The sequence below is a fragment of the Orcinus orca genome, chromosome 10, assembly GCF_937001465.1.
Source record: "Orcinus orca chromosome 10, mOrcOrc1.1, whole genome shotgun sequence".
NCBI lineage: Eukaryota > Metazoa > Chordata > Mammalia > Artiodactyla > Delphinidae > Orcinus > Orcinus orca.
The window spans coordinates 38,026,920-38,047,056 of record NC_064568.1 but is presented as its reverse complement, the minus strand read 5'-3'; the positions used below and the strand labels follow the sequence as shown (position 1 = coordinate 38,047,056).

General features: G+C 58.4%; 1 protein-coding gene across 2 annotated transcripts; it reads left to right on the top strand.

Moving 5' to 3' along the window:
- The first annotated feature begins 5,605 nt into the window (after positions 1 to 5,605).
- SLC38A3 (solute carrier family 38 member 3) lies at positions 5,606 to 19,982 on the top strand. 2 transcript variants are annotated; one of them, XM_033424431.2, is made up of 17 exons: positions 5,662 to 5,724; positions 10,032 to 10,127; positions 13,046 to 13,200; positions 13,291 to 13,372; positions 13,546 to 13,661; positions 14,234 to 14,307; positions 14,390 to 14,482; positions 14,562 to 14,643; positions 15,738 to 15,820; positions 15,903 to 15,961; positions 16,127 to 16,291; positions 16,373 to 16,452; positions 16,725 to 16,825; positions 17,054 to 17,178; positions 17,275 to 17,419; positions 18,360 to 18,463; positions 18,552 to 19,982. In XM_033424431.2, the coding sequence occupies exons 3-17, from the start codon at positions 13,100 to 13,102 to the stop codon at positions 18,654 to 18,656; spliced, it is 1,515 nt and encodes a 504-aa protein (XP_033280322.1). In that variant the 5' UTR covers positions 5,662 to 5,724; positions 10,032 to 10,127; positions 13,046 to 13,099; the 3' UTR covers positions 18,657 to 19,982. The 2 variants fall into 2 exon arrangements, with proteins under 2 accessions (XP_004267875.1, XP_033280322.1); XM_004267827.4 differs by lacking the exon at positions 10,032 to 10,127 and having other exon boundaries at positions 5,606 to 5,724.
- Positions 19,983 to 20,137: the final 155 nt, after the last annotated feature.

Sequence of the window (20,137 nt, the reverse complement as noted above, 5' to 3'; positions counted from 1 at the left end):
AGCTGTCCTTTCTTGGGGGGAGGGGGAGAGTGTTAATGATCATGAGTCATGCAAATTTATTAAGTGCCCAGTGCTGGGCTGGACGTGAGCGGGAAGGTGGTCCCTTCCAGGGAGAAGCACCTGACCTAACATGGCAGGGGGCACTCTTGGGGGCATGGGATCAATTTGGGGTCTTGAGAGGGGTTGAGAGGGGGAAAGGAGCCGTGGAAAATGTTCACAAGGACGATGTTGGATCAAGAGGGGGTTGTGAGGTGGAAGCTCATTCTGGCAGGGACTGTAGTGTGTATAAGGCCCAGGAACATGGGCTGGTGGACCACAGGAGTTCAGTGGAACAGGAGCAGGGAAGGGGAGACGGGGTGGGGAGACTGGGCAGGTGCCAAACGCCAGCCTAAGGGCCTGTGCTTCCTCCAGAAGATGATGGGTCCAGGAAGCCCTTGAAGCTAGAATATAATTGCAGGGCTGGGATTAGGGTGAGGCAAATGAGGCACTCACCTCAGGTATTAAGATTTAAGGTGATGCCAAAAAAATCAGTAATCAAGATAAATATTAATGCAATACTTTCAAAAATCAAAATTACTGCCAAAAAATCCATAATGAACAGAATATCAAAATTTTAAATAAAGACAAGATCCAAGAGAGCCCTGCAGAGCCATATTGGACCCTGAAGCAAAAGGAAAAATGTCCACTCCTATATATGTTTTTATGTATTTTTAAAGGTTAATTTTTTTTTTACAGAACATTAAAGTAGTTGAAAAAACATCGAACAAATTGTAAGTAGGTATATTAAAACTCACAATATTACTTTAAGATTAAATATTTTATTTATACCTAAAACAGAATTTATACTTTTATTTTCTTGGCTTTAATGGAAATAAAATCATCAATGATATTTTCCAAATCTGTTTCTGGAAAAAATAATCATTAAAATTTTTCATAAAAACATGTATATAGGGGCACATATTTTTCCTGGGGGCTGGGCATGGGGGAGGAGAGGAGTGGGGCTGGGAGGGTCCATGAGGAAGAGACACGTCATTACCCCGTGGAGCCAGGATCTGCAAGGAGTGGGACTCACTGACAAGGGTCTGGATCTGTGCAGTGACCAAGTGCATGTGATGCCCCCACCAAGCTGGGACTGCACAGGAGTGTTGAGGGGACTGAGTTTTCTGGACCTGTGGCCACTTGGGGGAGAGGTCCAGGAGTCAGACAGATACTTGGGGCTGGGCAGAAGGCAGCATGTGGGCAGCATCCTCAATGTTCAGGTGGAAGTGGCACTGTTAGCCTGTGCGGGGCTAGAAGGGGAGAGTGAGGGTGCCCAGGCCTGAGCATGGGGTGGAGGGGAGGGACGCTGGATGGGTTAGAGAGCCCAGGACACATGGGCAGCCACAGTGATGTTGCTTAGAGTCCTGAGGGGAGGATGGGGCTCAGGCCAGTGGTTCAGGACCTCACTGGGTGGTTTTGGGCCTGGCTGAGCTGGGCTGCTCATCCCTGCTAAGGACCCTCTGTCCAAACAATTTACTGGAGTGAGGTGGGGCAGGGGAGAGTGATGGCGGGATTTGTGGGGAGGGGCAAGGCGGAAGACAGAAGGCTTTGAGAAGCTGGCAGTGGCAGGCTTGAGACAGAAGAAGCTGCGGAAGAGGTGGGTTAATGGGGTCTTCCTCATGGCCACCTTGTCTTGGAAGGAAGGTAATGAGCTCCCCAGCCTTCCTAGGCAAGGGACAGAGAGGAGGCCAAACACCATGCAGGGGCTGGACCCCACGCTCCAGGTTCTGACCCTAGGGACTGGGATTCTGAACCAATATTCTTGGATCCCATGGACTGAGGACACTGCCTGGCCTCAAGCTGCCCTGTTCGTGGCCAGCAAGTATGGGGGCTGGGGGTCGAGTCTCCTGGCCTGAAGCCTCCTCAGCCCCGCTTACCCCTCCTGTGTAATTGCACCCTTACGAGCAGGATCAATGGGCGCCTAATGCCTGATTCACAGTCCAAGGCCAAGGATCAGAGGGAGCTGGCCCAGAGTTGGCACAGTGTCCACACCGTGGTCTTGTAGGCAGGGGGCATTTACTGTGGGCACCTCCAGCCTCCACCATCCCTGCCTGACCTCAACCTCAAGGTGCCCCTGGGGGCCTTCCCAGCCTTCGACTCTGGCTCTGGTGGGACTAACCTGGCCCAGCCACGGAACAGAGATTAGACAGGCCTGGCGAACCGTTAATGCTGCTGACGTCAGGGCCCGGTCGGGTGGCTACTGGGTGGGGGCTTGGGCCCTCCCCACGGGCAGTAGCACGGCCCACGTGACCTGGGCACATTAAGCCGCTTCAGTGGCCAGAGAAGCTGGGTGCCAGAGCTCAGGGGAGAGAGGGGGGCCCTCCGGGACTGTGGGGGCAGGCTCCAGCCTAGAGGTCACCAGCTCTGTGGACTCAGGCCAGGGGAGAATCAGAGAGGTGGGTTTGCCTACGGATGCCCTCTATACTTCCACAACCCCACACCCCTGCTAGTGCCCGGAGAGGAGCCTCCCAGACACCAGAATGGGCAGAGTATATTCAGGAGCTATGGGTGTGGGTCCTCAAGCCTGGGGTATGGAGGTGAGAACCACCCTCACCTGTGAGGCCTTGAAAGCTCCAACATGACTCCAGGCCAAGGGTCCCGCCCCTGCACACAGCCCTCCGCCTATCAGTGCCAATCCCACATGCACTCAAGGTTCCCTGTGGCCAAGCTGTCCCTTCCATCCACAGTACCCTCTCTTCCCCACCCTGGCATGTGCCTTTCTTCCCCTTGGCAGAGCCAAGCCCACGGATTGCTTCTCCATCAGGCTTTTCCTGATCCGCACACTCTAACCTGGCAGGAGCTTTCCTGTCTAGAGGGCCCACACAGAGCGCTTGGAGACACCGAGCCTGGGGCTGTGTGGTGGGGCGGCAAGAGCAGCCGCAGTCAGGGTAGGATGAGCTGGCTCTTCCAGGGGCTCAGGCACGGTTCTCGGAGGTGATCTTTCATTTGGGTGTTGAGGGACAAGTGAGAGTTTGCCAAGGAGGTGGGACAGGATGGGGAACCAGGAGGGCAGAGGCACAGGGAGGTGAAGGCTGGCATGTTCTTGGAACAGCTGGGCAGTGGGGGAGGTGAAGAGGCCAGCTGGGTGTGAGGCAGGTGCTTGCAGGGTGTCCAAGGAATCAGTGGATACAGATGCTAGGCTCTGGGGAAGACTGGGTTGGACGTGAAGATGGGGCCTCACTGTAAAAGAGGGTCTTGGGACACTGTGTAGATGGTGTGCCAGGGGAGGTGCTGGTGTGGTGAGAGGGGGCTGCCTAACTGGAGGCTAAAGAGGGAGGAACAGAGCAAAGGGCTGCCAGGACCCTGGAAGGAGAGTCTGAGTGATCCTGGGATCCTGTTCTGTCTCATATCTCTGACAGTTTCTTGGGCCTGTGTCTCAGATTCTGGAGATGGGGGAGTGGAGGTAGGGGACTGGGCCGAAGGTTGAGATAAAGCTCCCCCCCTTCCACTCCAGGTGGCTGCCCCCAGCACAGCAGCTGCGTAGATAGACATTCCCTCCAGCCTCTGGGAGAAGGTGCCTGGTACCTCTCAGAGCCACATAATGGCTGCCAACTGTCCAGCCACCTCAGGCTGGGCTGGGAGATTTGGCAGGTGGTGGGAAAGGCCTCTGAGCTGTGCTTGCCCTGGCTGGGGCCCGGGCCTAGCATCAACAATCGGGCAGCCCCTCCCCCAGCCTGGCCACAACTGGCCTGGCCCAGGGACCCCACCTCACACCACCCTCAGGGCTCCCACAGCAGCCCAGCCCAGCTGGCCCCTGCTCCCTCCAGTCTGGGTTGAGGACCCCAACACCCACATGCTGGGTGACCTTGAAGCCAGGCCTGGCTCCTCAGGAACTGCCAATAGGAGCACCCAGCCCTTTGCAAATGGCTTCTGTGAGCATCCAGGGTGTCTGGAGTTGGGAGGTGGGGGGCAGACCTGAGACCCTGGTCAACACCTCTCCTATCTGAGTCTGTCCCACAGGCAGTCCTCAAGCCCCTTCAAAGGGTGAGAATCTTAGGGTCTCTCATGACCAAAGTAAGCTGTGATCTGGGATTACACCAGCCCCAGATCAAGGGGTAGAGCCAGTCCCTTCCTATTTTTCAGCCACCAGCAGGGAGGGAGCTTAGATGGTTTGAGGTTTTCAAGGATTGCCACCATCCCAATGCCTTTCTCTTTAGTCCTCCCATCCCCTGGTTCTCCCAGCCAAAGCTGAGTCCCCTTGGCTCACAGCTTCCCCTTAACCCACTGCCTTCAGGCCAGGGGAAAAGCCAGAGCCATTTCCTTGTGACGCAGAAGGAAACTGAGGTACGCTAGGGCTTGGCTGCGGGGGTGCTGTGAGTCGGGCAGAAGGGAATCCTGGAGTCCTGACTCCCAGCCCAGGACAGGGAAGGGGTGAGGCCTGTCCTCTGAGGGCATTCTCCCCAATACCAGGGAGGGGGGCAGACATGACACAGAGACATCCAGCTTGACTAGGAACAGCAGAGGCCATGGATTAATCGGATCAGAGCCAGTGGCTGAGAAGCAAGGGACACAGCTGTTCTGCAAACAGCCCCCCCCAGCTCACCCCCAAGGTCAAGGCCTCCCCCAGCTCCCTGCTGGTTGCTCCTGGGCTGGTGGGCCTTAACACCCACCACACACCTCTGAGCACTAAGGCCTTGGGTGGGAAGCAGGCAGGGGTGGGATAGGAGCCCTCAGCCAGATGGGGTCACCCTAAAACCCCTTCCCCTGAGGCACAAAGTCCCAGGCCCCACTTCCCATGGGCAGACACAGCTGTCTCCTACTCTTTGTTTTTGTTTTTGTTTGCGGTACGCGGGCCTCTCACTGTTGTGGCCTCTCCCGTTGCAGAGCACAGGCTCCAGACGCGCAGGCTCAGTGGCCATGGCTCACGGGCCCAGCCACTCCGCGGCATGTGGGATCTTCCCGGACCGGGGCACGAACCCGTGTCCCCTGCATCGGCAGGCGGACTCTCAACCACTGCGCCACCAGGGAAGTCCCTCTCCTACTCTTTAGAAATAAGGAAATGGGGGCATGGCCAGGGAGATCCAGACAAGGCTCAGCATGAGCCAAGACTCCAAGACTTGCTTCCCGCACCCTCTGCCCACCCCCGCCCCGTCCTCACTGCCCCTACCCTTGTCTACCCTCAATCTCTTCTGAGTATCTGGGGTGAAGACAGAATTGATGCAGGGAGCCCCTGTCCTCACCCTATCCCACCTCTGCTTGGGAAGGGTGAGGCAGGCAGAAAAGACATCTTGTGCCTAAGTGATGTGAAAGTCCCCCATTCAAGGCATCCTTAGCTGAGATTAAGCATGGCCCTGTTCCCATTCCTCTTAGCTGAAGAGCCCCTTCTGGCTTGAGGGAAGTGAGGGCAGAGCATTTCAGGGCTTAGGGGGCGCTCAGAGACCTCAGAGAGAATCTGCTTTGGACTAAAGCATTCCCCCAACAAGATTCAACTGAGCCCCTCCCGCAGCAGCTGCTCTCCTAAGGCTCCTTAGCGCTCGGGCTGCCCCTTTGCTCCAGGCCAGTGGAGGGCCCCCGCCTCTCCGCAGACCTGCCCCTCCTCCTGCTGGCCGCGGGGGATTGGCGGGCCAGGGGCGGGCCGGGGGCGGGGCCGAGCGCCCTTCATCCCCTGCCGCTGCGCTCAGCCGGGAGCAGAGCGGACAGCACCGGCCCGAGCGGAGCATCGCGCGTCCTCACCCGCGAGGCCAGGTACTGCTGGGGGCGCCGACCCCCCGTCCAGGGGCACCGAGCGGGCGAAGCCCTACTGTCCGCTTTCGCGTCCGGAGCTGGGCTCTGGGCAGGTCCCCTCGCCCGCCCTGGCTCCGGGCAGGCGCCCCAGCCTCCGGGGAGCCAAAGCCCCGAGCGCTCCAGGCGCAGGTCTGGGGACCCGCCAGCTCCCAGCTTGAGCTAGTGTCCTGGGAGGAGCACCTCGTGGTCTTGGGGCCTCTCGCAGGGCCGGGCGGGATAGCAGGAGGTCGGCGGCACCCAGGGCTGGGGTCACAGGACGCCTTGTTGGGGGCTAGGGTGGCACGCGATGGGTTTCCCGAGGCACGGTCCAAGGGCGCGAGCTCGAGAGGGCCCGGAGGGGGGCCTAAGAGGGCCGGGAGCAGGCCCTGGAGCGCTGCCCCGACGGGCGCCTGACAAGCAAATCGGCCCGCTGGCACGCCGGGCGTCAGGGTATATTTATCCCGCTGCGTTAGGCAGGGGCTTGAGGGCAGATCGGGCCAGGCTGCCTGAGGGGCCGCGTGGCACATGTTGGTCCCAGAGTCCGTGCCATTTGCAGCCAGGCCAGCGGGCATGGCGGGCACAGGGCGAGCGTGGCTCCCTGGATTGAGGGCGAGGCTCGGTCTGAGCTCCTAGAGCTGACAGTGCGTTCAGGGGCGGAGGGAAAGGACCGGGACTAGGTTTGCAGGAGCCCGCCCCCACCCGATTGGCCCCTTCGATTGGCCACAGCGAGTGCGTGCGTTTGTTTACACCCGGGGAGGGGGAGGCCAGGGGCGGGGCCTGTGGGAATCCATCCTTTCCCCCCCACAGTAACCTGAGCCCTGAGCCCAGGTGTAGGCTTTGGGACAGGTCTGAGGGAGACTAAGTCAAAGGTCCTTGCACCGTGGGAGCCACCTCGACCCAGGCCCATCCTTCTTTCAGCCTGCCAGTCCTGTCCTTCCTTCCATGACTGCCTTCAGCCACTGTGCTGGACCTGAAAGGGGCCCTTCCTCTCTAGTACACAGTCTGGCATGGGGGCTCACTTCCTTCTGGAAAGGAAGCAGATGCATCAGAGGTTCTCAGTCTGGAGCATAGCAAGCTGGAGAGATCCAAGGACAGGTCCATTTTGAGAGGGGGAGGTTCTGCACAAACATGGAAGGCTTCCTGCAGGAAGCACCAAAGGTGGGAAAAATCAGGGGTGGATGAGGCCAGGCCTGGCACATCCCTAAGAGGGCTGGAATGCTGGGGTCAGTAATGAGAATCTCGGACTCCTTGAGGTTGAGGGCTGGGGGCTGTGTCTCTGGGGAGGGTGGGGGTGTACATCTCAGAACTTTGTTCTGCCTGGGCCCATAGAGCCACTGTCCTCACTGGCTTCCCAAGCCACCCTTGTTCTGTACTGGTTCTTTGGGCCCATGTCACAAACACCCCCCCCATCCAGGCTCCAGGTGGCAAGAGCATGAGAGCTGGTTGCTCCTGTCCTAGTGCCTGCTGCCCTAGCAAGTAGCCTTAGAGCCCTGGAAAAGTGGGGAAACTGAGGTGCAACAGGACAAGCTGGGTGGTTCATGGTCTCTGGGTGGGGGGCAGGGAAGGTTTTTGAGCCGAACTGAGTGCACCCTGAAAGTCTGGGCTGGGCAGGGTGCAGGCACTCAGTCTGAGGGGGAAAATGTTTTGGGGGAGTGGTTGGCTACAAGAGAGGTACAGTTTTGGCATCTGTGTGCACAGAAAACTGGGGCGGGATGTGCAGTCTATACCATAATAGGATAGGGGCACTGCAGGAGGATGTTCCAGTGCAGACATGGCTGGGGAGCCAGGCGCCACTTGGAGCAGGTGAAATGGGGTGGAGGCTTGCCAAAGACCTTGAACCCATTCCATTCATTTAATATTTACTGAGTACCTACTGTGTGCCTGTGCACACTCAATCTGGTGGATGGAGGGCTGGACTTTGGATAAGACAGATGCATGGTGGGGGTGCTCTAGAGGACCAGGCAGGGCTTCTGGGGGCCGAAGGGAAGGACCAGCTGCTGGGCAGGAGGGGCTTTCCGGCCAGCGGCCTGGGGTGGCTTGGATTTGAATTTCCGCTCTGCGGGCCACGTCCTGTACACAGCCTCTCAGCCAGCACGTCTGCACACGTGCATGGCTGCTGAGGATGGGGGTCACTTCAACTGACTGTCCTCTCCGTATACCTTTCCTATTGTGTGGGTAGACAAGCCATGGGTGCTGGACTAGGGGGCTCTGAGCTTTCCAGCTGGGCCTGGCCTGTGGCCCCAGTGGGCTCAGTCCCACCCTCTGGATGTCTGCACCTGGCTAATGGGAGCATAACCTGCCCTTGTAGGAACCTGGAAATGCTGTGGCATCCCTGCAGTGCCCACTGGGCCTGCTGCCCCCTCACCTGGGCCTCTGGCTCCCTCTACTTCTTGCACCTTCTGGGATGCTCTGTCTTGTCTTGCTGTCTCTCTGTCTCTTTCTCCATCTGGCTATCTCTAAATGGTTGGCCATCTCTGTCGATCTGTCTCTCACTTATCTGGTTGTCTGTCTCCCTGTCTGAATGTCTATCCACCCATCTCTCTGTGTATTCTTCTCTATTTGTGTCCCTCTAGATCCGTCTGCATTTCTTTATCTCCCCGTGCCTGTCTCTTGGTCTGGATCAGTATGCATGGACACAGATATCATGTGTGTGTGTTTTCTCTCCCTGTCTCTCTCTTCCCTCCCTCTGACTCTCTCTGCTTCTTCCTGACATTGGATGGCGCCTCTCCTCTGGGCTGACCTTGCCTTCTGCCCCCCCATCGGGGTCTCCAGTGAGTCCTGAGCTGCCCCAGGCCCCCGCTCCAGCTTTCTTTGGGGCCAGAAGTCCGGCTGTCCAAATATTTGGCCGCCTCCAGGGGATTCCGAGTCAGCAGGGAGGAGGATGGGCTGGCTGGCTCGGGGTCTCCCCTGCCCCTGGGGGGGCCACAGGCACGTGATGTCCTGTCCTTTGCCTCAGCTGAGCCTCGGGCTGCACGTCCTTCTCAGCAGGCTGGCAGTGGGAGGCGGGGGGCTGCTGCTGGCTCTGGCCCAGTCTTGAGGCAAGAGGTTCCGACTGCAGCTTCCACTGGGGGCAATCTGAGCAAGGAGGGTCCAGGGGTGGGCAGAAGGGGAGGCCTAGGTGTCTAGGGATAGGCCCAATGCTAAGCGTCTGTTAGGTTTAGAAAATGTACCCTGTCACAGGAAAGTCCATCTTCCGGCCCCAGCTGGGGCCCTCAGATCCTCCTAGACACTTCCGGATACCCGGAACACAGAAGCACCAGGCCAGAGAGCTAGGGGATGAGGGGCTGGTGTGGCCAACACATCAGTGCTCTGCACCATTTGCCTTCCCCTCCTGCATGCTACCCCCTCAGTACCAGCCGTATGTTGGCCACACACTAGCCACTTACTCGGTGTTGTTGGCAATGGGGGAGTAGTGGATGGAAGATTGAATCTGCTGAGGTCAAAATCTGGAGTTGTGGGTCTGGTGGAGGGGCAAGGGGTTTGTTTTAGTATCGTCCCACGTTCCGAACACCTGCCCACACCACACCCTGTCCCTAGACCCCTGACCTCAGCAATCAGCTCCACACCAATCTCTGTGGCTCTGCCTTGAGAACATACAATCCAGATGTGTCTGTTGAATCCAGTTTCCCTGTTAACTGATAGCTTGTCCGAGGAGGGTGTTATCCTTCTGAAACCTGGAGAAGCGGGTGGGCAAAGGGGCTCTAGGGAGGGACACCTTCTCTCAGCTAATGAGGGGAGTGGTAAGTAAGGACTGGTGAACTAGAACTGGGGGCAGCCCTCATCCGTGGGCCCCCAGGGATGACCACAGTGGACCCTTAAGCCAGGCCAGCCGCCTCTCACCTGAGATCTGAGCTAAGGTGAGGGCTGCCCAGGCACAAGGAGCCTAGGGGCCATGGCAGCAAGCTCTGTGGGGTCTGTGCCTCCACCAGCACATGTGGCTACAGACCGAGGGAAGAAGGACAGTGTGACTGTCTCCCTGTAGTTAGCCTGCTACTGCAGACCCACTCACGTCCCTGATCACTGGGGAGGAAAGCCGGGCTCAGAGCCCTGGTGGCTCCAAGGCCCTGGATGTGGGGACAGAGAGGTGAGCTTCCCATAGCAGCTGACACAAGCAGTGGCCCCACGGTGGCCTGGATTCCTGGATCTCGAAATCTTTAATTAGCCAAACTCAAGGCCTGTCGAGGAGGTGTGCCTGGCGAATTCTCACCCTGTGATGTTTGCGTGGGCGGGCATTACCTGCTATGCTATCCCCATGGCTTCTGCACCCCCCCCCCCTTATCTCTCCACAGAGCAAACAGGCCCCAGGGCAGTGGCCTGGACCATCGATTTACTGCCTGAACCGATGCTACACCCATGACAGATGCCATTCTGATGATCTGCCCAAGGTCGCAGTGATCTCCCCACCCAAGAGCCTGACCTCTCTCTGGGAGCCTGTGGTCTGCTCTGGGGGCGAAGTCCTCAGGGAGGCTTCTCACTCTGTCCCCACCTTTGGTCAAACCTCACAGAACCCCCGGAAGACAGGAAGACACTGAGGTCCTGAGTGGGGAATACTTTGTCCATGGTCACATGGTGAGGCAGGGCCAGGTCAGGCCTCAGATCCAGAGTGTCCACTCTGGGCTTTTCCCACAGTTGGTCAGAATCTGCTGGCAGCTTTCCTCAGGCAGGGGCTATCCCCTGAGTCTACTCCGATACCCGATGCAAAGGAGCCTGGCAGGTGGCAGGCCTGAGAGACAGGAACTGTCAAAAATGGGCTGCCAGCCTCAGGAAATGCCTGGAGGTCCACATGTCAGGCCAGTACTAATCTCTACCCTGGCCCCCCAGCCCTTAGCCTTGCCCTAACTGAAGTACAGATTCCTTGACCTTGACTTCAAGGCCCTTTCAGGCTTGTCTATAGCCACGGAACCTTCATTCTATCCTCACAGCCTGCCTTATACCATACCTCAGGGCCTTTGCCCATGCTGTGCACTCTGCTTGAGCTACTCTTTCTTGTTTCCACATCCTGGGGGCTCCTGCTGGAATTTCAGAACTGGCTCCCTCACCTCCTCCTCCAGGAAGCCTTCCTTGATGCCCCTCTCTCTTCTTTTTTGAGTCCCAGCACTATGTGGCTTGGTTAAAAGCCACACTATGTGCTGGGGTTCCCCTGCAGGAGCCATAGGGTGGGGGATGTCTGTGTGGGTTTTGTCCCTTCCAGACTGGAAGCCACTTGAAGAGGGGTATTCCATGTCCTCTCTGGGATCTCAGGCCAGCCTGAGACCCAGCAGTGACTGGTCGTGAGTAATAGGCAGGACCTGAAGGTCTAGGCCCAGGTCCTGCTTGAGGGGATGGGGAGCCTGGAGCCAGGGCCTCAGGCACTTTGGCCATGACCATGCCATGGGCTGTGGTCTCCCTGGAGGCATTGCCTGGCTACTAGGGAAGAATATTAAGGCCGAGAAGAGTGCTTTGTCCAGGCTGCTGACTCAGCACACTCGGAGGGCCTGTCCAAGCCTGCCCCGGGCGGAAGGCCAGGCAAGGGCAACCCCAGCTGAGAGCCAGGGGGCACTCTGGAGTGACTCTGGAGACCAGGTGCTGGTATCCTTGGAGGGGTGCTGTTGGTGAGGCTCAGGGCAGGGGCATGAAGAAGACAGGCTTACCTTAGGGACTCTGGTCCAGGGGAAGAGGGCGTTAGAAGAGATGCTCAAATTGTCATGATCCTATGTGGACAGGCTGGAGGAGAGAAGGGTTCAGATGCCAGCATCAGAGGAAGGAGAGGTAGGTTGAGGGGTCCAAGGGTGCCAGGTATGGGGTACTCAGGACTGAGGTACCTAGGATCTGAACTCTGGCTTGGGGCTGCCTGGGGCCATTGCAGGGAGGTCCTCTGGTCAGTTCTGTGTGGCTGCTGCCTCCAGAACACCAGGGCCTGTGGCCTGAGGCCCGAGTCCTGAGCCTAGCCTCCCCTACCCACCCTAGCCCTGAATGCTGAGTTTGAGACCCCTGGTGCTCCAGCTTCAGGAGCAGACCTGAGACCCTCAGGATCTGGAGTGGGGATGGGGGATTTGGGGCAGGATTCAGGGTTCCCAAGTGGAGGGGGTGCCATGACATCAAGACTAGCTTCTGGCTGACCTGCCTGGCAGTGCTGCCCCCTCCCTGGTCTCCACTCTGGCCTCAGATCTCCTGCTGGCCTATCTGGCCTTCAGGATGTCCTTATAGATCCTGGGGACACGATGCCCAGGTACCTTCTGGGCATGGGCTAGGTGGCTCCCAGCGCCAGTGATGGGCGAGGGGCTAGCGAGTTGTCTGGGCAGCGGGCAGAGTTGGGCCTGGGGAGGAGGGGAGCTGATCCCTTTGGGGTCCAGCAGAGCTATGCCCTGAGCGCAGGGAAGGGAAGACTGATCCAGTGGTCCAGGCCCGTCTACAGCTGGCCAAGGTTCTGAGTTCCTGACCTGGGGCTCCAGGAAGTGGGGAGTCTCCTCAAAGTGTGGGTACCTAAGGGTGGGGGGTTCCCCAGCAGGGGAGGAGAGGCTTGAAAGAGAACATGGCCCTGAGGCCAGAGCTGTGTGGAGGGTGAGGCCTGTGTGGCCCAAAGAACTGGGCCCCAGGGCACCCATTTCCTGGAAGGACCCTGAGGGCCCTTTGCAGCCAAGCGGGCAGGGTCCAGGTGTCCAGCCACCCAGCACCGCCTTAGGCCTCCTGGCTCCGGGGGGGTAGCCTCTGCGCCTGCCGTTCCCAGCGCCAGCTCTCAGCCCACAGAGGGACCTTTGTTCTGGCTGCCAGCAAAGCCCGCCGGGTGGCTGGGAACAGGGCCCACAGCCCTCGCCCTCTCCCGAGGCCTCCAGCCGTCGGGCAGCGCCATTCTAGGTTGGCTAGGAGGCCCCTGGCACACAGGGCACAGGAAACTGTCTCCCAGTATTAATATCAGGGAGGGGCAATCAGTCCAGGACCCATCCCCAGAGTGGGGTCTGGTGGCCTGGGACTCAGCCTCCTGGGGTCCTGACACCACTGGGCTCTGAACTTAGGTCATCCAACTGAGCTTTACTTCACAGATGGTGAAACTGAGGCCCCAAGGGCTTGCCTGGGTCGGTATGTATATGTGGCAGGGGAGTGCTAGGTACTGGCTGAGGTGTCGCCTCAGAATGTCCTGGAGAACTCAGGTATCTGAGCTCTGCCCCTCAATGGCAGGTTCCAGGGTGGCAGCAGGCAGAGCTGCATGAACATGTATGTCCTCAGTGAACTTCTGGGAGGTGTGCTACAGCTGCACACTTCCTGTGGGAGTCTGGGCTGTGAGCCCAAGGAGCGGGGATAACCAGGGGGACTGCCTGCTCTGTAGACTTCTGACCGCGTCAGTGTGAGAGCCAGTGTTCCTGGTGGTGGTCCCTGAGCCATGGAGGCACCTCTGCAGACGGAGATGGTAGAGTTGGTACCCAACGGCAAACACTTGGAGGGGCTACTCCCTGTCGCCACCCCCATGGCTGGCAACCAGAGGTGAGCGAGGGACTCATTCATGGCTTAGGGCAGGGCAGGGTGCAGGGCAAGGGGCTGGAGCTGAGCTGCCTGGCTGGTCTGTGCCTGCAGGGTCGAGGGCCCTGGACGGATCTGTGTTGAGGGTGAAGGCTTCCTACCAAAAAGTCCCAGCAAGGAGCCACACTTCACTGATGTGAGCAGGGGTGGCCATCAGGGGCTCGGGGGCACCCCTGGGAGCTTGAGGGCAGTAATGAGGTGCTATGGGGCAGCGATGGGAGGCCAAGGGATGGTGTGAGGGAATGCTGATTTACCCTCCACAACTTGCTAACTCATCCCACCCCTCCCGTCTCACTCTGGTGCCTGCAGTTCGAGGGGAAGACATCATTCGGGATGTCAGTGTTCAACCTCAGTAACGCCATCATGGGCAGTGGTATCCTGGGGCTCGCCTACGCCATGGCCAATACGGGCATCATCCTTTTCCTGTGAGTGCCCTCAGCAAACCTTCTAAAGATAGGAGCCCTAAACAGGCCACCGATCCTGACCTCCCAGGACCTGCCAGTTTCCTGTCACAAGACCCAGGCTGCAGTGGGTGGGCACTTACACTCAACCCAAACCACAGCTGAAAAAAACAGCCGTGGCCAGACAAATATACCTCATTTCCCAGTAAACCCGCTGAGATGACAACACGGGGCCAGCCTAACAGGACTGAGTCTGTCCTACCACATTTACACATGATGGATAAACCCCATGGCCAGGCCTTCTGTGGGTACACGTGTCCTTACCTCAGAGCTCTGCCCTGCAGCCTAAATGGAAAACATGTTTCTTCCAAGATCTCAAGGGGAGGTGGTGCTCAGAGGGTCCTTTCTGGGTCATGGCCACCCTGGGTCAGCCCAGGTGATGTTCACCACCCCTGGGGCCTGCTGAGTTTGCATCCACACACGTTGGGGGTCCAGACACCTGGGTCACAGACCCCGTACACCCAGGCCTCCCGGAGCTCATTGCCCCCTGCCTGCCAGAGGAGCCCCAGAGACCTCTTTTCGTCCACCTTCCCCAGGTTCCTGTTGACGGCCGTCGCCTTGCTCTCCAGCTACTCCATCCACCTGCTACTCAAGTCCTCAGGGATCGTGGGTAAGCCCCAAACCTGGCCTGTAGCAGGGAGGAGTGGGCTGGGGAGAGCACTCCTGACTGTCCTGATTCCCTGTCCCCACAGGCATCCGTGCCTATGAGCAGCTGGGCTACCGTGCCTTTGGGACCCCAGGAAAGCTGGCGGCAGCCCTGGCCATTGCGCTGCAGAACATCGGAGGTGAGGCTGATGGGCAGGTGATGGACGGTGGACAGGCTGAAGGTTGGCTGGTTTGGCTGACCTGCCTCTCTCCCCCCAGCCATGTCCAGCTACCTGTACATCATCAAGTCTGAGCTGCCCCTTGTCATACAGACCTTCCTGAACCTGGAGGAGCGGACCTCGTGAGCCCCAGGGTGGGGCGGGGCTGGGTGAGGGTGGGAGGCCCTAGTCTAACCCTCTATGTCCACCACTAGCAGAGCCCAGGCTGAGCTAGTGGGAGAGACAAGACAGGGTGGAGGTGGGGCGCAGAGAGCTGCCGGCAGAGCTACCATTCTGTGCACACTTGTTTATGAAGCACCTTGGGGAAGACTCCCAGGAGGGCCATGTGGGGCAGGGGGTAGTCTGAGGCTGAGGAAGCCGGCCCGCCTAGCCGTGGACCCAGCCTGTGAGCACAGAGCACCTGGGAACCTCAGGCTTAGCTCTAAGCTCCTGCTATTTCTGACCGTGGCTTGGGTGTTAGCCTCCCCACCACCTCGCCCCAACCAAGAAATTAAGCCTACAGTGTCCCAGTTGCCTATCATCAGTTTAGCCAGTTCTCATGGCATAAGCATGTTCTGTGGGTAGGAGCAGAGAAGATAGCCAGGCCCTGCCCTTGACAATACAGCCCCGGCAAGCAGAAAGGCTGCATGGCTGCAAGTAGCTCTGGGAGGAAGGAAACAGCCAGGATTCTGCCGCCAGGCCCTGGGGGCCTTTCCCAAGGAGTTGGCCTTTGGGTTTGCCCTTGAAGGAAGGTCTCATTCCTCATCCCTTTAGCTCCCTGTGTCCACTGTCCATTGAGGGCGTGGGGCAGGATGATGCAGGATGCAGGTGCTGGGGGGAACCACAAGGAGCTCAGGTGGTTGGCAAGTCCCTGAGACCCCCATGGAAAATGCCTCAGACCCAGGTCCTTTCATCCCACCCACACCCCCGGGCCCCTTGGGGCCACTCCATGGGGAGGATGGACCCAGACCTGTGTGTCCTAGGAAAAACAACCACAGTGACTGTAATTGTAATGGTTACCAAGCAGGAGCTGAGTGTATTAGTCCTCACCTTGTCCAGGAGAGTGTTGGGAGTGGGCCCATTTTGCAGATGGGGAAAGGGAGGCTCAGAGCTGTGGACAAGTATTCTTCAGAGATCACTCAGTGGCACCACGGGTAACCCCGGCTGGGGGTCAGGCAGCCCCATCACCCAAGGCTGAGTGGACTCTAATATCGGCTCCCCACTCCCATCCCTGCAGGGACTGGTACATGAATGGAAACTACCTGGTGATCCTGGTCTCTGTCATCGTCATTCTGCCTCTGGCACTGATGCGGCAGCTTGGTGAGTGTGGCAGGGCCAGGGCCTTAGAGGGATGCATGGGAGGGGACCTTTGGTCTCACCACCCCCCTCCCCAACTTTACAGGCTACCTAGGCTACTCCAGTGGCTTCTCTCTCAGCTGCATGGTGTTCTTCCTAATTGCAGTGAGTGCCCCCCCCCACGCTGGTCGAGGGAGGGGGGCAGGTCTTTCTGGGAAGCCTGGGTCAGAAGGCAGCTCCTCCAGTCCTGATCTAGATGTGGCTTCACAGTGACTCCACAGGCAGCCTAGCCTGGCCCTGATACCCTCATCCTTCCCTGCCCCCACCTAGGTCATCTACAAAAAGTTCCACGTGCCCTGCCCGCTGTCCCCCAGTTTAGCCAACGTGACAAGCAACTTCAGCCTCATGGAGGTCATCAAGGAGGAGGCGGGGCTGCAGGTTGAGACGGAGGCCACAGCCTTCTGCACCCCGAGCTACTTCACCCTCAACACACAGGTTGCAACAGACCAGGGAGGGGGCAGTGGGCCTGGTGAGAGTGTCAGGGGCTGTTCTGACACAGAATCCCTGTTTTGCCAGACGGCGTACACGATCCCCATCATGGCTTTCGCCTTTGTCTGCCACCCTGAGGTGCTGCCCATCTATACAGAGCTCAAGGAGTAGGTATCCGTGGCTGGGAGAGGGGGAGGGGGCTGCCTTGAGTTGGTCAGGGGAGAATGGATGTGGTCCTAAAGGGAGGAAAGAGTGACAGGAGCCAAGTCATTTTATCCAAGGTCTCCATGGCTGCCACAAGGGGCGACCGGGGGCAAGAAGGAGGCTCCCTCAGCTACCAGATGGTGAGGGTGTGGTGCCACAGAGAGACCCCAGGACACATGGGGGTTTCCCAATGTGGCCCAGCTTGGCACCAATCCCCTCCCCTGCTGCCCCATAGCCCCTCCAAGAGGAAGATGCAGCACATCTCCAACCTGTCCATCGCCGTCATGTATGTCATGTACTTCCTGGCCGCCCTCTTCGGCTACCTCACCTTCTACGGTATGGCTGGACCGTGGGGGCAGAGGCAGAGGCCAGGCTGGGGGGCAAGGGGCTGGCCAGTGGCCATGGCACCCTGCATACTATAGGCGTTCATTAGGTCTGTGATGCCTAACTGTGCCCTGCAGCTGTGGAGGTGTGTTGCCACTCCTCATTGTCAGGGTCAACCCAGGCTCAGAGCCCAACCCCATCCCTGGACCTCCTGCTGACCACCCTCCCTGCCTGCCACAGACAGGGTGGAGTCGGAGCTGCTGCACACCTACAGCAAGGTGGACCCGTTTGATGTGCTGATCCTGTGTGTGCGCGTGGCCGTGCTGACGGCAGTCACACTCACAGTGCCAATTGTTCTGTTTCCGGTGAGCCAATGTGCAAGTGGCCAGGTGGTCAGACCACTGGCGGGGTGGGACTGATGGGGCTGACAGATTGATGACTCTCCCCACCCTGCTTCCCAGGTGCGCCGCGCCCTCCAGCAGATGCTGTTTCAGGACCGCGAGTTCAGCTGGTTGCGGCACGTGCTCATTGCTGTTGGCCTGCTCACTTGTATCAACCTGCTGGTCATCTTTGCCCCCAACATCCTGGGCATCTTCGGGGTCATCGGTAAGGGTCTGGCCCTGCTGTGAATGGAGACAGGGTACTGCCCCAGAGAACTTCCCTTCTGCAAACGCTGGCAGATTCCTAAGCTCGTACCCTACGTTTAAGTGATGGCTGCTGGCCATGTGCACAGCTTGGCGTCCCATCTGAGATTTGTTCTTAAGGCTCTCCTAATCCATTTTGAGGGCTCAGAGCCACCGAGTCAGTTACCCTTGCTGGGGGTGCTGGAGGATGGAATGGAGCCCAAGGGTCCAGGGGCCTTCACTAAGGATCTCATTGGCTCTTGTCCCCACCTCACATATGAGGAAGTTTAGAGTGATTAAGGGAGAGCCATATAGCTGTTAAGTGGAGAGCCTTGACTGGGCCCCAGGATCATGGGACTATAGGTTTAGGGTTCTGTCCAACTGTCTCAGTTGGGGCTCTGAGTGGGAAGATCAAACAATTCTGAGACGTCTTTGGGGTGACCCAACTCAGGAGACTGACTCCGCAACCCAGCTCTGCAAGGACCAACACACAGACCTGGGGGCTGAGTATCATTGATATCACTGACAGGACTCTTGGTTCTGTACGTCTGAAAGCCGACTCAAAATGAATTATACAGAAAGTAATGTATTGGCTCAATTAATGGAAAAGCCTTCAGGAATAGCTATACCCAGGGGCCCAGTATCCTCAAACTTCATCTCTGTCTCTTGGTCTGCCTCTTCTCTTTGCCAGCTTCATTCACTGACAGAGTTTTCTGACACCAAAGGCACTAGCCTTCTATCCTGGTAGACAGAGAACAAGGGGAGGGGCTGATGGGCTCTCCAGAATCAGACAGAGCTCTCGAGTGGAGTCTCGAGACAAGACTCCCTCATCAAGGAATGTTTGATCTCATTAAAGGGTCCACCCTGAACCTTAGCCAATAGGTGGACGTGAGCCAGTGGTGGCCATGCCTTATTCTTTGCAGGTGCCACATCTGCCCCATGCCTCATCTTCATCTTCCCTGCCATCTTCTACTTTCGCATCATGCCCACAGAGAAGGAACCTGCAAGATCTACCCCCAAAATCCTGGTGCGAAGGGCCTGGGGGTTGGTGTGCTAGTGTGGGGATGAGGGGGCTGCCCTGACCTCAGACCTGACCCTGACTTCTGACCCCACAGGCCCTTTGTTTTGCTGCCCTTGGCCTCTTGCTGATGACCATGAGCTTGAGCTTCATCATTATTGACTGGATCTCGGGGACCAGTCGGCATGGAGGAAGCCACTAGGATGACCCCCATCCTGTTCTGTCTACTTGTCCTCCTACCCCTGCCCAGACTCTTCAGCCCCTGCTCCCATCCAGTGGCCAGTTGGAAGGGGAAGAGAAAGACGTGGTGAACACTATGGCATTTGGCCCTGCCCCATGTCCTCTCTGTCGAAGTTTTTGTTAGAGCCAGGACCAAGGCCCTTGGGCCACTACCCTGCTGAGCTCCTGGCCTACAGGAGCTTCCTGAGCTGGGAGCAAGGTGGGGCTGTACCCCTGCTCCCTTCCTGCTGCCTTAGGTCCCACCCAAGCCCCTTATTCTCTTTGCACAGGTGCATAGACTGAGGCCCAGCAGCTGCCCCCTAAGGTCGCATAGCCTGTAGGGGCACAAAGAGCTGAATTAGGCCTGCAGTCATCCCGCCACCTTGCTCCTGGGCCATGGTCTGCACCCTGGGGCTTCATCTCCCTCAGCCTGCTTGCCTTTCCTCCTTCTGTCACCTAGGCCCCTTTCGTGGGCTCAGGCCCTTGGATAACCTGGTCCTCTTTCCCATCCCCTCCACCGGGAGCAGAACCCCCTCACCCTATGCTTGAGGGTGAGGCTGGTTTGGACACCCCAAGGGGCCCCTTTCCTGGTCTTTCACCAGTCCTGGGGAGGCTGGGACTCCCCCCACCCCAAGCCCAGGCCGTAGCTCACATTCCACTGCTGGGAGAAGAAAGAAGCTGAGGCCCAGAACGTGTCTGCCTCTGGGAGCCAGAGACCCCAAGGGCCAATCTGGGGCAGGGATGGAGAGGCTGGCAGCCCCCTTTTATAAATATTATACATAAGACCAGCTGTGCTTTATATTCTTGATCTCCATGGTCCCTGGGTTCCTGGAAAGTGGTGTGGGAGCCGGGACATGGATGGTGATGGAAGCCTGCCCTGCCTTTTTCCCTGGGATAAGGGTGGGGACAGGGTGAGTCCCCTACTCCACCCCGACCCTGCCTCCCAAACCAGCCAGTGGTGTGCTGAGACCCAGCTCTGGGCCTGGGCCAGGCTCAGCACAGACCTGCTTTCTCACGGGGTGAGGTGGGGAGGAATTAATGAGGCCCCAGGAAATGGGACAGAGAGAGGCCTCCGGAAGGAGGCAACGTGAGGTGCATCCCCAGCAGCTTCCAGGGAGGGTCTGAGCTGGGGGCGGCTGAGCCCTGCAGAAGCCCTGCAGAAGGGCCCCCTGCCCTCCCTAGCTGCCATGTCAACTCTCTGCCAATGCCTTAAATCTGGGGACAAAAGTCCAGGGGTCCTGTGCCCTGTCAGGCTAATCTTTTATTAATAGTAAAACCTACTACGAATAAAGGTGGGTTAGTGATTGCCTGTATGTGAGGCCTGAGTTTTGAATGGGGGAGTCCAAGGCAGGGCAAGAGCCGCAAGGATGCAGGGCAGCCCCAGGTGGCCTGGCCCGGGTGGGACTGGGAAGCTGCCCATTGCCTGAGGCAGGCCTGAATCAGCTGGGACCTAGCAGGACGGAG